Below are 17436 nucleotides of genomic sequence, written 5' to 3'. Positions count from 1 at the left end.
ACACCAATATAATATGGTATGTCATTTATACCTCAATAAAAAGTAAATAAAATAAAATCAGGTCAATTAAAAATAAATAAATAGCGTATAATGGGGAAAAAGTCATCAGAGGCAACAAACATTTGCTAAGTACTGAACAGTGCATGGGTTGTCAAACTGCCATCAAGATCACTATTTTGGTTTTTTTTGAAAACTAAAAAGTATTTTGTATAAAAAAAGGGTCTTTATATACAAAAAGGGAGAATACTGTAAATTTTAAAATGTGTGCTAGTTTTATGTATTTGTACATAAATACATTAGTGCCAGGTCAAACTAAGTCCTACTGTTAAAAAAAATGATTAAAGACAACTTAGGTGATACAAACAAACTTTAGTTAAGACTTCACAAAATGAACAGTCTCCTTTCTGAGAACTGTGAAATGGGGCAGAAGGCAGGAAGGTTTTATGGGATAAAGAAAACAGAGAGAAATAGAAAATATCTATCTGATTGGCTAGGACCACATAGTCAACCTTGTTTAGAGTGGGAAGGCCCAGAGTTGGCTTGGTGTTTGGGGCTGGGTGACTGGAGAGACTGCGTTTCTGGTTGAGCAGAGCATTTACAGGGACAGGAACGTGAACTAAATTTCAGAATGCTGATGTGGCACCCTAGGCAGGACCCGTTGGGCCTAGAAACTTATTTCAACACTATTATGGGTCATATGGAAAAAAACTTAAGCATTGTGCCAAGCCTTATTCTAATCCCTTATATGCATTATCTCATTTAATTTTTACAACACTAAGAGGCAGTACCACTACTGTTCTTGTTTGCAGCTGAGGGAAGAGATACAAAGTGCTTGGGTAAGTTGCAGTTGGCTGGCCAGGCAGCACCATCCCAGACCTGGCACTCTTACCTGCCGCACTACAGCACCCAGGCCCTACCCCAAAGCCTTCCTCTTCCTCCAGCAATTCCTCCCACACTGGAATCCTTTGTTCAACCAACTGCCCTCTCCTCTTCTGAACTGAAAACACCTCAATGGCAAGTCTTGTTCAGCTGACTTAAAATTAAGCCTCAGGGAGTAAAGGATTCCTTCAATAGTTTTTAAGTAGAATAAGTGAATAAATAAAGATGGGTTTTTTTAAAAAAGGAAGAAAAAAAAGCAAAGTTAAGAGGTAGAAAGAAAAAAATAATAAACCCTGACACTTGAGGCTCTGTCCCAGGGCACAGAGACACCAAGTCTTAATAACACTTCTCTCTTTCTTAGAGATGTTTAGGAACACTTGAGGAGAAATAAGAAACTTTCCCTAAAAATTTAATCAGGTCTTAAACACACACACATACACATACACACTAAAGTTTTAAAGCACCTATCTACGCTTTGTTCCAGGTCCTTCGTTCAGGGACAGCAATTTAAAGAGTCTTTAGCTCAGTTAAAGTAAGGCTTGGGTTTATTTTAGGGGTTGATGGTGAAGAGGTAAATAAGCTGTTCTGGATAAGTAACAGGTATTGGAGGATTGGAAGCTAGGAGAGAAAAAGAGCAAATTCTCCAGAAGGGAAAAGATCCAGAAGGTAACAAATTGAACTCTAAACTAGGGAAAGGGCAGGCAGAGCTAAAGGCGTGTGTAGGGAGTGGCTGACAGGTTTTAGGACAGCAGTGCCCGATGTGCCATGTCAAGATGATGCCTATACCAGACACTAATCCTCATCACCCCCACACCTTCTATACAACCACCTTACAGTAGGGGTCCTTTGGGAAAGGGAAATAAAAGTAGTGTCCAGCATGGGGTGAGAGAATGCAGAAAGGGCAGCCCTTATGAGAAAAGATGGAAAAGCAGAAGTGAAGTATGCCAAGGAAGCATGGGATGTGAGAGAAGCGATTAGGGGGAGCAGCCAGTACTACAGACAGTAAAGTGGAATGCTATGTGCCCACCAAGTAGGTAATGAGGGCCTGAGGCTTCTAATTCAATAGATACTGCTGGAGGACCAGCCAAGTGCCACAGAACGTTTCAACACTAATGACCAGGATTTGTGGTTTGCAAATCTCTTTAAAACTCAGTCCAACCTGGCCCAGAAGCAGTAGTAGTGAGGAGGAAGAGAAGAAAGCATTAGATTTCATCTTGCCACTCTAAAAGTCTTACCTAGCTAACTAATCTAAACATGAGCTGGTAAATTACCCAGTAGGAATCAATAACTATACCCATTAAACCAAGGATCACTTTCAGGGCGGGACAATTGATTTCCACAGTTGCCTGTATTCCAGTATGAGTTCCTAGATATCACAGCATGTTCCCCTCATAAATCAAACTGCTGCTAGAGTATTGGCCCCTTGATTTCACCTCTAAGTTTATCCTATACTCAAGTCTCTACATCTTCTTTCTGGTACATACTGCTATTTCAAACAGCATATACACAAAATGGAATGCTCCACCAGATACACTAACTTTAGACCACTTCCATAAAACGTTCATACTTTCTCCACCTGCCAGATGAAAGAAGGAAAACAAAACAGGCATATACATAGTTCAGATGCTGCCACAGATATTCTCTAAAAATTGGTACAAAAAAGGTAGTATATACATTCTTTAGAGACAAGAATTTGCCATTCCTTTTTTTTTTTTAATGCTAAGCCAGAAGATACCTGGAGTCTCTAAAAATGGTCAAACACATGCTGTAGGGCTACCTCGCCAGAGTACAGCAGCAATGTCTGGCAGCAGCCAACAAAATTAGGGTTATGCTTTAAACTCACTCCACTTGCTACATATATATCTGGATTCCACTTCTTTATAATCTAAAAACACAATGATAAAATCTTTAATTTAAACCTAATCAAAGCCAAACTGCTAGGGTGATTATTAGTTTATTTAGCTCTGTGTATTTTACACAGAGCATCAATACCCAGTTTATATGACTTTTAAGAGCAACTATTTCTATTGTTTGTGCAGAAAGCAACACTGGATAAATCTGTATCAAAAAGAAAAAGACCAAAAAAAAAAAAAGAGACTATAATAGGGATGACGCCCTGCAGATAGCTGCCTTGTCTTCTGTAACGGACTGTTAAGAACAAAGCTGTAAAAAAACGTATTCTGTAACTTTTTGCCTTTTACTGGCCACAAACTATGAAACAGATTTCCAAGACATGTTTATAATCATGTCCATATGACTAAAGGCAAAGTGGAGCAGAACCAGAATTAGAGATTCTATCATCTTAATTTAACTTCTAGAAACACTCTTTCCCACCCTCAACAGGTTCCTGGCTTCTGTCACTTACATCTCATGCCGACTAACAGCAGTTCCAGCTATGGCTCAACCACCATCTGCGGCTGTCCTTCACAATCCTGGCCATCAAGAAGAAGCAATGCTTCAGTGCTGTTTGGTTTGGCTAGGTTCCTCTAGACATAAGCCAAGTGCACACATTTTTATTCTCTGGGGTTTGAGATCCAGCAGTGTCTGAAAAACGACATTCAAAACCTAAAACTGACCTTAGTTATGAGATTTGGACTGCACGCCAAGAAAGCCTAACAGAAATATCTACCCTGGAAAAAAAAACTCTTCCACAAGGCTCTTAAAATTTATTTCCTCTACAAAACTAACATCACTGCAAACAACAAACACTGACACACTGACCTGCAACTAGGGTTAGATGAGTGAGGCACTCACCTTGGTCAAAAAACTGAAGAGGGCACAAAAAAAACAAACTCTACTAATTAAAATGAACAGTATTTTAAATGCAATATTTTAAAATATCAAAATGCAAAAAAAAAAAATCCATGGTGAAAATGTACTCAAATTTTAAATAAAATTAGGATTCTACCAAGTACTTGCACAACTCACCCATTTTTATCTCAGTTTCAATAGTCTTTATTTTAAATGGTAGCATTTTATGTATTTTACTGCACTGGACTACTATTTATCTTGATTACTGAGTTTTGGGGCACCCCCTTAAATTTTCACGCAAGGAGAGTGCCTCACTTACCTCACCCTAGCCTCACCCATGACAACACATATTAACTTAATACTCAAGAGGAAACCCTATGAGGTGGCTCTACCATTACTCTCCTTTATAAATGAGTGAACACAAACAGGTTAGCTACTTTGCCCAAGTTCATAGAGTTAGGGTTGCTAAGTCAGATTCCAAACCCAGCAATGTGGCTTAGAGTCCACACTCCTAAAGACAACACTACCTTTAAGAGCTTTGCATCACTAAGCCATTGAGCATAAATCTATATAGTCCAGGATTTTAGAAAATAATACATGGAAAACAATCAAAATAAACTATGATTAATGACAATTGGGGCAAATTTAGTCACAATTTGTTCATCACTGATTGATGGCCTGCAATATTGAATCTAAGTGTTAATTCCACCAAACTTCCAAAACTTTTCTAATTTGTCCATAACTCATTAGGCATTCTAAACCTCAAGGTGAGCCAAGGGGGAGAGAAGATATCCGACCCCTCACTCAAACGACATGACTCCTGATTTGAGTAGCCTGGAGTAGCTGGTGTCTATACTTAGGTTCTGAGATGACCCTGATATACATCTTTAAATTCTAAATACTGTTGGATTTATGAGGCTAAAAGAGCTACAGTGCGCATTTCAGAACAACACTCAGAAACACTCCCAACAATGTGTTCATTTAGAGAGTAGAATTTAGAAGCCCACTATGACTTCAATGGTCCCATCACATTCAGCCAGTTGTTAATCGTGGCAGCCATCACAGTTTCAAAGGATCAGAGCAAAACCAGGCTAAAAAAGAATCTAGAAATGATATCATGGGAAGAAAACGGTTGAGGGAACGAGGGCTATTTTTCTTGGGGGAAAAAAGGATAATTTAAGTCGGTGAAGTAGCGCTTAGCAACTATTTTCAATTATCTGAAGAGCTAGTAGATTTAATTTATGTGACACCAAAAGACTGAAGCTGGATAAGCAGATGACAGTTTATGGATGACAGTTTCAAGGAGCTGGCTTTCATGTCATTATAAGAGAAAAAATCGTACAACAATTAGTCCTGTCCAGCAATGAAAGAGCCTCCAGAGGAGGTGAGTCAGCTGTCAGCTGCTATAGAAGGGATCCAGCACAGAATGGCCACTGGACAGGAAGACTGAAAATCCCTCCCAATTCTAAGACATTAAGAAATGGAACAAAAAATTAAACTAATCATATTCATTGTTATGCATGGTGTTTAGTTCTAAGAACCCTAGAAAACTGAAACAAAACTATGAGCTCAAAGGAAAGAAGGTCTTGCACTGTTCATCTTATTCCAGGTTAGAGTCTTGATTTTTTTTAAAACTAAATCACTAAAGAAATGCAAGTTAAAAAATCCATCTCCCTTTTAGAAAAACTCAATTATGTCCTGAAATGGTATTTATAGTTACCATTTAAGAAAACTGGGAAACTGTACTCATAAATACTATCAGTATTTTATACCTCGCTGCAAACTACACTGGCTATTCTTACCAAGATCTAAAGGGATCGTGTAGAAGAAAACTATAAAAAAGAATATGAGTTAGAATCTAGGAAAACAAAGCAAAGAAAAAGTCCAGTCAGACATATCAGCAGCCCAGTACATTAAAAGATCTTGAGGATATCTATCCAATCAGACAAATAGGTAAAGATAGAAAAACATCCACCTTAATGATGACACATTTTTTAAATGGGTTCATATACATAACTTTAAGTATTTTTATTTGGACAAGAATAGAAGACAACTTCGAAGGATAATACTAGAACAACAAAACTAATAAGAGTTTAAAAACTGTGAGCAAATGCTTTTACTCTCTGCTGAGTGACTGAGTGGTGAGCACACTCACCTAACCCCCACCGGATTGTGCCAGTGATTCCATTCAAAGCACCACATTCACTGGGGAAAATTTTAAATGAAATAAAAGCATTATGTCTCTAGTAAGAAGGAAACAAATCACAAAGAGAAACCTCCTACTTCCTAGGCATTTTATATAAATGACTCCATCTGACTCTCCCAATATCCCTGTGATGCAGGGATTTTTACAAAGGAGGAGATAAAGTTAATTAAATCCTCCCAAAGTATACAAAGCCAGTAAGGGGTTGAGGTGAAGTATGCCTGACCCCAAAGCCCAATTATATTTCCTCTGTGCCACAACCAATTCCTGTGCCTACTACTTGCTATGCCGAAGCCCACTGCCTACTTCCACCTGGGACTTCTCGCAGGTATGTTAAACTCCTTATTCTCCCCAACCCTGGACTGCCCTCCTTTTGTTAGATGGGACCACTTTTCCCCACAATCCAAGTCAAACCCTGCAAAGGACTGCAGTTGGCTCTGCCCTTCCCACGGTTCCCGTTCAGACAATCACACTAGGTACTGCCGTCACCATCTCAACTTCTCCCAAATCCCCTTCCTTTCATTACTTTTACCCTATCCCTGGTCAAAACTGTTGTGACACTTAGCTGTGTGCCACTATAATCTCTCCACTACAATCCACTCCATACTGTGCTATGAAAAACTATGATCGTGCCACTAAAGGAGTTTGAGGAAGGCAGTGACTCCCCATAGCCTTCCTATTCATAAACTCAATCTGGAATTACATGTAAGCCCAAAGGGATATTTCTAGCTTCCTTGCCTATAATTCTTCCAGCTCTAGGTTTCAGACAAAATTCCCTTAATCTTAATCACCTACTCTCAGATGGGTCCCTCCATCAAGAACCCCCTGCTTCCACTTTTCTACCTGCCAGTATTTACCCACCCTTCAAGACTCAGCTCTCATGCCATCTCTCCCATAGCTTTCATTTACTCTTTCACACAGAAGTGTAACAACTATATGTTAGACATTGAAGATACAAAACTGAACTCAATAAAAATTTATACAAGTAACTTCTCTCTTCAGTGTTCTTATATTTTTTTATTTTTTTATTTCCTTTTTTTATAGCACTCAGTATAATCTGCCTTAAAACACAATTGAGTGTATGTTTTACCTTTTCAATTCCTTAAAGGAATTTTTATTCCAATTAACAGGATGCTAAGGGAATACATTGATTTAACAGATAACTGCTGACACTTAAAATCTACCCATTTATTTGTGGATACTATAACAAACTCTTAACTGTTCTTCTTAGTTTTGCTCTAGAACCTTCCAATCTAATTTCCCAATAGCCTGAGTAATCTATTAAAAATGTGAATCAGATTGTCAGTCCCATATTTAAAAATGATGGCCTCATCTTGGATTGGCAATGGTTTATTAGTATGACATGAAAAGTACAAGCAAAAAAAAGAAAAAAAATAGATTAGCTGGACTTCATCAAAATTAAAAACTTTTGTACTTCCAAGGATACCATCAAGAATAGGAAAGAGATAACTCACAGAATGGGAAAAAATATATGCAAATAATTTATCTAATAAGGGACTTGTATTCAGAATACATAACTCAACAATAAAGGGACAAATGAGCCCACTTAAAAGTGGGCAAAGGATTTGAATACACATTTCTCCAGAAAAGGAAGATAAACACATGGCTAATAGCACATTAACACCATTAGCCCTTATGGAAATGCACATCAAAATCACAATGAGTTACCACTTCACACCCAGGAAAGTGACCAAAATAAAAAAGAAAGACAAGTGTTGACAAGGATGTAAAGACACTGGAACCCTTATTCGTTGTGGGTGGGAATGTAAAATGGTGCAGCTGCTTTGAAAAACAGTTGGCAGTTCCTCAAAATCTTAGGTAGGCATAGTGTCACCACAGAATTCACCAATTCACTCCTAGGTATATAACCAAGAGAGATGAAAATATAAATCTACACAAAAACATGTATACTAATGTTCACAACAGGGAATAAGCCAAGTGTTCATCAACTTATGAATAAATAAAACATGGTATGTCCATACAATAAAATATCAGGCAATAAAAAGGAATGAAGTACTGATACATACAACACAGTTGAACCTTGACAATGGTAAGTGACAGAAGTCAGATACAGAAAGTCATGTCCTGTATATGTCTATTTATTTGAAATATCCAGAAAACACAAATCCATACAAACAGAAAGTAGATTAGTGATTGTCAGGGGCTGGAGACAGGGGAGATAGGGAATAACTGCTAATGGATACAGGGTTTCTTTCTGGAGTAATAAAAATATTATGATGTTAGATTGTGGTGATGGTTGCACAACTCTATAAAATATACTAAAAACCATTGACTTATACATGTAAAAGGATACATTTTATTGTATGCACATTACATCTCAGTAAGGCTGTTAAAATAGATTAACAAAACAACCACAAAAAAATGTAGTCACACAGTAATCAAGACAATTTGGTACTGGCACAAGAACAGAGCCACAGACCAGTGGAACAGAATAGAGACTCCAAACATTAATCCAAACATATATGGTCAAATAATGTATGATAAAGGAGCCATGGACATACAATGGGGAAATGACAGTCCCTTTAACAGATGGTGCTGGCAAAACTGGACAGCTACATGTAAGAGAATGAAACTGGATCACTGTCTAACCCCATACACAAAAGTAAATTCTAAATGGGTCAAAGACCTGAATGTAAGTCATGAAACCATAAAACTCTTAGAAAAAAACATAGGCAAAAATCTCTTAGACATAAACATGAGCAACTTCTTCATGAACATATCTTCCCGGGCAAGGGAAACAAAAGCAAAAATGAACAAGTGGGAGTATATCAAGCTGAAAAGCTTCTGTACAGCAAAGAACACCATCATTAGAACAAAAAGGTATCCTACAGTATGGGAGAATATATTCATAAATGACAGATCCGATAAAGACTTGACATCCAAAATATATAAAGAGCACATGCACCTCAACAAACAAAAAGCAAATAATCCAATTAAAAAATGGGCAGAGGAGCTGAATAGACAGTTCTCTAAAGAAAGTCAGATGGCCAACAGACACATGAAAAGATGTTCCACATCACTAATCATCAGAGAAATGCAAATTAAAACCACAATGAGATATCACCTCACACCAGTAAGGATTGCCACCATCCAAAAGACAAACAAAACATGTTGGTGAGGTTGTGGAGAAAGGGGAACCCTCCCACACTGCTGGTAGGAATGTAAATTAGTTCAACCATCATGGAAAGCAGTATGGAGGTTCCTCAAAATGCTCAAAATAGAAATACCATTTGACCCAGGAATTCCACTTCTAGTTATTTACCCTAAGAATGCAGCAGCTCAGTTTGAAAAAGACAGACGCACCCCTATGTTTATCACAGCACTATTTACAATAGCCAAGAAATGGAACCAACCTAAGTGTCCATCAGTAGATGAATGGATAAAGAAGATGTCGTACTTATACACAATGGAATATTATTCAGCCATAAGAAAACAAATCCTACCATTGGCAACAACATGGATGGAGCTAGAGGGTATTATACTCAGTGAAATAAGACAGGCAGAGAAAGACAAGTACCAGATGATTTCCTCATATGTGGAGTATAAGAACAAAGAAAAACTGAAGGAACAAAACAGCAGCAGACTCACAGAACCCAAGAAAGGACTAACAGTTACCAAAGGGAAAGGGACTCGGGAGGATGGGTGGGAAGGGAGGGATAAGGGTGGGGAAAGAGAAAAGGGGCATTACGATTAGCATGTATAATGTGGGGGGGACATGGGGAGGGCTGTACAACACAGAGAAGACAAGTAGTGATTCTACAGCATCTTACTACGCTGATGGACAGTGACTGTAATGGGGTTTTTTTGGGGGAGGACTTGGTGAAGGGGGGAGCCTAGTAAACATAATGTTCTTCATGTAATTGTAGATTAATGTTCCCCCCCAAAAAAAACACATAGTCATTTTTGAAGCCCCAGTTCCTGGTCATGCTCAAGGCCATATGCCTACTTTACCAGTCTTCTCTCCTACCATCAACTCATTACTCACAGTGCTCCACAGATACCTGCCTCCTCTCTGCTCCACTGACTCCTCCCCTCCGCTCCTACAATAGGGGCTTTCCACATGCTGTTCTCTGTTCCCAAATCGTCACACACTTGGCTCCTTCCCTCATTCAGAGCTCATCTTAAAGCTCATCTCTTCAAAGACGCCTTCTCTGACCTTCCAAACTAATCTTCCCAGCCTCTCTCCATCATTGCACTGTCATACTTTCTTCACCGTGAAGCACAAGGCATACAAGGTTACCTTGATTATTCTGCTCTTGTTTATATCATGACTCCTCTCTGCCCTAACAGACTACCAAACATTTATTGACACTGAACTGACACTAACAAACTTACTATTCAGATGGTAAGAGATTATAACTGAAGTTACAAAATAGATTGTCTTACAGGGAGATGACAATGAATTCGTATTAGGGGTACAGATTAATGAATGAGTATAGATGGGTATAAGATAAATTTCAGAAAAAAAAATTATGTGAAGTTGCAAAAGCCATGGAAAAGCTTCGTGGCAGACTGAAAACAGACTTTGAGAGATTAACGGAAGTGTGACAGGCATTACAGGAGAAAGATGCACCTGAACAATGCCCACCACCACCTTGTCGGTGACTTCAACACTTCACCCACACACATACACCCCACCGTGACTCATGGAAACATAATGTGAATTTGAACCGTAGACTGTAAGAGCCTCAGGGGTATTTTTGCATGCCTCCACATACCTAAAGCAGCCATAGAAACATTTGTCAAATGACTAATGAAATAACAAGTTCAGGTATTATCCAGAAGTCTTACCATTACAATGAAAAGCAATTTTCTACTTCCTCATAATTACATATGATCTCTATTTTAGACCTTTTTTTGTCCTTTTCTTGGGAAGGAGGAGGAAATCAATGTTTCCTTAAGATTTTTTTTTTTTTTCATTTTAAGGACAGAACAACCACAAACCACACACCTCTAGCCTGCTGAATCTCATTGTACTTGGAGGGAACTAAGCTGCAATGATTCCATGCCATTCATTGTTCATAAAATGATGTACTAACAACTGTTCTATAGATTTGTCTGTGGACTAGAGGACAATACACATACATTAGCCAGTACAAGGCCAAGCACATGCTTGACCCTCTGTAAATGTTAAGTTACAGTGAGAAAATCACAAGAATGGCCAGGCTCACAGGTTGCTGGTCCAGAAGAAAGTGCTGAAAGAGAGAACATAGTTGATTTCTAGCTTCCTAGGTATTTAATGAGCAGGAGTGACTTTGCTTTATTTCAATACTATCAGTCACCCTGGCTAGGCATGGGATGCTTGCTGTTGTTTAACTAGTACAAATACTCCAAGAACTTGGAAGTGAGACTGTTAAAATATAACATCAGCAGACTAATTGGACTTCATGAAGCTGTACAAATGAGACCTTTGATACCATGTCTTAAAGGCCAACCTGGGAACTAAACATCAAGAGACGGGGGGTAGGGGGACAGTAATCCAAAGTCTGTCCTACCTGCACATGCTTTTTAAAAAAAAGCTCATTTGCTGAAAGATAACATGTGGGTGAGCTATCTAACCTATTGTGAAAGCATACTATCTAAAACTTTACAAGAAAAACAAATTTTTCAAGTCCTTAAATCTTCTCACAACATGGATTTCACAAAGTGCTGAAGAGCAGACTAGTATAATATAAGACCATTTAACTAACAATTTACTTAATATATTTTAAAGGAAATGGGCAACTCAATATGCCCTTTATAATAGGTGGGTTTATTGCTAACAGCCTGGTACCCAATTTACTAGTTTCATAATCAGTTATCACTTGAGTTCTAGGAATCTTGAGGCAGAAGTTTAAAGGATTCATAAACTATGATGCCACTGTATTTGTATATATCTTAAAGGCAAGTACAAGAATGAGGACTAAAATGATAATATGCAAGGTATGATCAAACCACAAAAGCAATAATCTCATGTGGACCACAAACAAGCTCTAGCCAAAGAGTTCCAGGTACGTTGTAGCAATAATCACCCCATCGCCTCACTCGGTAGCTGAATTTTTCAAAAGTCAGCTCAGGAATCATATCCTCTAAAAAGGTTCCCCTAACCCCACTGCCTCCTAAATGCTGTTTAGGCCACACTGTCCTATGTCCTGCAGGGCTTATGTGGTAAATCGTCATACTTGTTTGTCTGCCTGCCTCTCCCAATAGACTTATTGGGAGCTTCTTCAGGGAACAGACCTTGTCTCACCTCTTTGTGTCACAGAAGCCAACATTTCCTGGTACTCTAACAGTTGTTGAAAGACGTATTTACCAGAACATTCAGTGCACTGTGCTTTGTATACCAAAGGACTGCTACTAACTTAAATTCCCATCAACAGGGGCTAAAGTGGTTCTCAAACTGTGGTCTAAGGACCCTTGCAGAGTCTGTGAGTCCCCTCCTTCTTTAACTACATATCTGTGTGAAGCCAGATATTCTTGCAACATTTTAGCCCAAATACTATAGTAACATACAGACTGAATGAAGAACCAGATATGAGAATCTAGATTTCTAGAAAAGATAGAGATTTTTAAGTATGCAAGATCATTATTCTCATTCGAGTTTTGTTTTGGAAAATAGTTATTTTTCATAAAAATGTGCCATGTTAATAAGTAATGGGTATATTATTGTTATTTTTAATGAATTGATATTTTTTTAATTAGTTTTAATTTCTAAATGATTAGCATCTATCAGTGTAACCCATATAAACAAAGGTTCTTTGGTGTTCTTAATGAGTTTTTAAATGTGTTAAAAGGTCTTAAGACCAAAACATTTGAGAATGGCTGGTTAAAGAAATGATGGTACAAAGTTTCTTATACCATAAACTGAGAGTACAATAAAAGAAAATATGACGTTTTTTTGGATAGGGCAGATACCAGCTAGTTTTTTACTAGCTGGTATCTGCCCCATATGTCTAAGATACATTGCTCAATTTAAAAAGAAGTACAAAACAAAGTATAAATTCATGTTTTTAAAAAGAGGCACTGCTATATATACATACACATATGATACATATGTATACACAAATTCTTAGGATAAACATCCAAGAAAAGTAAAATGTAGGTATCCCCTATGAAGTAGCTGCGGAACTAGTGGTCAGAAATGGGAGAAAGACTGTACACTCCATTCCTAATGTATCATTTGAAGATTTTACCATCTCCACTCATTACATTTTTTAAAAAATCAAAAATGGAATAAAAATTATATTCAAATAGTACAATGGCATTAAACTCACATTAAAGAACAGACTGAAATGGCATTGAAAAACATTAAATGATTCATTGTGAAATAAAGCAAGCAATTTCAAAACAGTAATACATAGTATATTCTTGAAAAGCAGCCTGGAAGGATATACTATATATCAAAGTAGTAACAATATTTTTTTCTTTCCTGTTAGTGGGATTATAAATGTCTTCTTTATTTTTCTTGGCTTCTAAAACTTTGGTAAGTTATACATACAATTTCTAAAATCACAAAAATAAAGAGTTTAAATGCATATATATAAATGTATGGGTATCTATGTCTATACTTAAATATTTAGTAAGCCAAAAGGTATACATAAATAAAGTAGCAACTATTAGCTACTTTTACACCAAGACCTTGACTGGATGTGGGTAAGCTAAGTTTAAAACTCCCTTCTTCCCCTGTAGTATAAAAACTATTCTAGTCAGTCATCTTATTCCTTCTAACCTACCCCAAGGAAAGCATATTTGCCCAATGATCTACAGACAGTGAGGTTCATAAGGACATTATTTAGCAGCAAATAACTGTTCCAACACCAGATTGGTTAGACTCCCTCCAGCTCAACCCTAAGGCACATTCACACAAGGTTCTCAAGCGAAAATCCTAGGACTCACATGGACTGCTTTCTCTCCACCTCACCTCACCACCAATTCATGATCCAATTGGTTCTGCCTTGGTACATATCTAAAGCCCTTCATTTCTCCTTTCCTTCACTACTACCACCCAGTCTAAGCCATGGCCCACTCTCCTCATCCCACACTAGTCTCCCTGGTACCACACTTGCTCACCCGGAGTCACTTGACACAGCATCATCAAAGGTCAACTTTAAGAAGGTAAATCCATTCATTTCACTGTCGTATTTAAAGCTCTTCAATAGCTTTCCAGTGCCCTCAGAAGGAAATCCAATCTTTCCCAGGACACTGTAGGCTCTACCTGCTCATCTCTCTCACCTGACCTCCTGCCACATCCCCCTTGCTCACTAACCTACAAACATGCTGCCTTTCTGTCTGTTCCTCAAACAAGCTACGCTTATTCTCACCTTAGAGCTTCTCCCTGGGACACTCTGTTCCTAGATTATGATATATTCATTCCTATAGTTATTCACCTCCCAAAGAGTCCTTCCCTAACCACACCACCTAGGATAGCAACCTCAGCCCTCATTACTAACTCATCACCTATTCATTTTCTTTCTAACAGGCACCTTTATCAAACACCATGCTGTTTATTCCATATGGACTTACCTTCTGTCCCCTCAGCCCCATATCCCCTTGCCTTGCTGTGGACTTTCACTTCTAAGAAGAAAAGCATATTTGAGTAGGTACTCAAAAAATATCTGCTGAATGAATGGATTATTATGTAGAAATTAAAAATGTTTTTGAAGAAGTCTTAAGAACACAGTTAAATGCTCACCATATATATCTAAGTGGGAGGGAAAAAGGTTTCCGCTTAATGTAATGCCTAATTAGTTTGTTGGAGGTAGCAGGACAAATATACAGAAAAGAAAAAAAAGTAACTTGTTAGAATTTTCAAGTATACTGTAGTATTATGGGAAATATTGCTTGCCTCTCAGTTCCCTAGTTTCACATTTTCCAAATGTTCTACAAGGCATGACTTTTATCAGAAAAAAAACTACTTTTGAAAAATAAGGACACTGGAAAAATGCTCAGATTTAGCTGTGCATATAACTAAGGCAGACTTATACTGTCACAGACACCTTATTCAAATCACAAAGAGTTCTCTTCAGCTATGCATGAAAATTCTCAGTAAGAGGATATGGAGTGGACCTGTCACCTAGAGATTACCTCAAAACTAGTCAGACCCTTGACCTGGGCTATAACCCAAATCTCACCAAGCTAGGAAAAAATGGAACATAGCATATTCTAGAAACACTGTAAATAAGCCAAGAATCTGTATGATCTACAAAATAGGTTAACTATTTAAAGTTGTTTTAGATATACCGTTGAACTGTCTCTCAAGTCTCCCTAATACAATCTCTCTATTCTCCAGTTCTCAGAAGTTTTCTCTCTTACATAAGAAAAGACACACATTTATACTTAATGAGTACCAAAAAAAAAACTCTGAGCCCTCTGAACTAGGTCATCTTTTCAGGGAAGAGAGGCTCAGCCCATAGTCTAATTTGAAATGCTAGTCCCATCTGTAAACCCCAAGAGCTGCAGTTAATATTAATTAAGAGCAGAAACAGGTTTGTTCTTGAATATCTTTCCTCTCAACTCTGGGATGCTTCAAAATGGAAAACTTGAGACAGTAGTCCAGTACAGAATAATGTGATTTTTTTAAATTGCCACTATTTATCCAACCCATAAACAGGATTCTCATGTCCTTCAGAAGGTTTCAGTCACCTATCCCTCAACAAAAAAAGCTATGATTAAATACAACAAGTTTTCATGGGATTCACTGGAGTGCAGCTGTGTGTGTGTGCATGTGTGCTCATACTATATATTCATATGCATGTGCACACACACGCACACACACAGAGAAAAGCTAATCCTCCTTATGACAGAAGGTAGGACCCACCTCCTGGCAATAGAAGAGAAACCTCCCTTCTATTTACTCACACAATGTGCTAAAGAAAACATGAGCCAAAAACTTGCTGGCAGGTCTTCAACTAAGGTATTTGCTAAGTCTCAGCCTGCAGAGCCCCAGGCAGAGGAGGCAGAGCCACTGGGTGACAGCTATCATGAAGTTAATCTCACATCCATAGTAAGTACAAACTTTTACCATAAATCAGAGCTAATTAAACAGGATGGACTTAACTGCTAGAGGCTGTTTGACTCCTTCAGGGGCAGATTGTAGACAGAATTCATGACCTGTGCCCTCGACGTACACTTGTTGAACTCCTTTTATGTATTAAGTAGTTTTACAGTTTCCTGTCCTCTGAGTCTCTCATGGGAACTGGAACATGGTAAAGGTAGCAGAGACAAGGGGCACAAGATTCTCTTAAGTACTGCTATAGCCCCCTGTACCTAGACCACTGCTAGGTACACCACAGGTACTCAGTAGGTATCTACTGGATGAATCAGACAGACACTTGCCACTGCTATGTGACAGCATCGACAGACTTAACAAACTATGTGTAGAGAAGAGAAATTCTGCCAGGGGACGTGTGGGAAGCCTTTCTAGAAGCAACGCGTAACTCTTCCCTGGAGAAGCTTTGCACCAGGCAGCGGGTGCTGGAAAGCCATTAAGACAAGAGTATGACCCAGTGGAGGCTACAGCAGAAGGCCTGAGCTATTTTCTAATTCAAATTCCTACCAAGGTTTTAATTTCTTAATGTTTTTTTGTGCTTCATCATCTCCTTCAAACCTTCAATTTTAGGGGTATGTACAGAGGAGGGCTGTTGTGTTTCTCTACCAGGAAATTAGCTAAAAGCAAACAGCAGGTAATAGAAAAATAAACACTGTGGAATGTTTTATTTACCAGGCAGTGAGCCTGTAAGACTTCTGAGAGGGAAAAATAATCCGAGAATACCCTCCAAGTCCACTAGAAACAGACCACTTTCAAAACAACTTGCTGTTCTTTCTTTGTCTTCTTACCCTGATAAACAGTTTAAATTGGTTTGTGCAAAAACTGATTCTCAATAGAAAAAAAGGATAATTTAAACATTTCACATCACTTCTTACTCCAGAGTGAAACACTGGGGGGAAACGGAGTCATCTGAAATAGAACAGAAACTAAAATTTAAAACAAAGTTAAAATTTAAAAAAATGAGAATAAGGGAAAATAGCAAGCAGGTTTTCAAAACCTCTAAGAAACTGCAGAAATAAGCCACTTCCCATCACATTCTCTTTAAAAACGGGAAGGGCCACTAATCCAGTCCCAGGCTGGTGGGGGTGAAGCACTTCATACCAGAAGGAAACCAAGTCACCGAGTCAGATACAGAGAATGTTAAGAAATGGGCTGGCTCCTGCCCTAGCATTTTCTCCCCTCATTATGCCTCCATCTCCCCACCATGAAGAAGGCTGATCTAATCACAAACCTTAGGGTCAAAGCCTTTCCTCTCACTCTGCTCTCCAACCCACCTCGCATCACCCAGCCACCGATTCGCATCACCCCGCCCCGCCACTGCATTCCAAACACAAAAAGAATAAAATATATTCAAATGTGGTATGAAAATTAAAATAGACCCAATTGAAGTAACAACACCCACAGGAGAAAATTCCAGGTGCAGCCTGGTACACAGAACTCATCCTTCTGAAATGGGATGGGAGGAGAGTATTCTTGAAAATTAAAAAAAAAAAAAAAAACTTGCTTTTACAACCTGCTTAAGAGACAATGACTA

At 38.3% G+C, this 17436-nt stretch overlaps 1 protein-coding gene across 7 annotated transcripts in view; it reads right to left on the bottom strand.

The window, feature by feature from the left end:
* AK4 (adenylate kinase 4) overlaps positions 1–17436 on the bottom strand; it is a 94429-nt gene that overhangs the window by 74842 nt on the left and 2151 nt on the right. For 4 of the 7 annotated variants that reach the window (XM_073234076.1, XM_073234078.1, XM_017674453.3 and 1 more), the window contains exon 3: positions 14378–14428. The exons of the other annotated variants lie outside the window; for them this stretch is intronic. In XM_073234076.1, coding sequence (XP_073090177.1) covers positions 14378–14428 — 51 coding nt within the window. The remainder of the gene's footprint in view (positions 1–14377; positions 14429–17436) is intronic. 7 annotated transcript variants of the gene reach the window in all.

This window comes from Manis javanica, chromosome 4, assembly GCF_040802235.1.
Source record: "Manis javanica isolate MJ-LG chromosome 4, MJ_LKY, whole genome shotgun sequence".
Classification (NCBI taxonomy): domain Eukaryota; kingdom Metazoa; phylum Chordata; class Mammalia; order Pholidota; family Manidae; genus Manis; species Manis javanica.
Note: the sequence above shows the minus strand (reverse complement) of the source record. Positions and strands in the feature narration are given on the sequence as shown.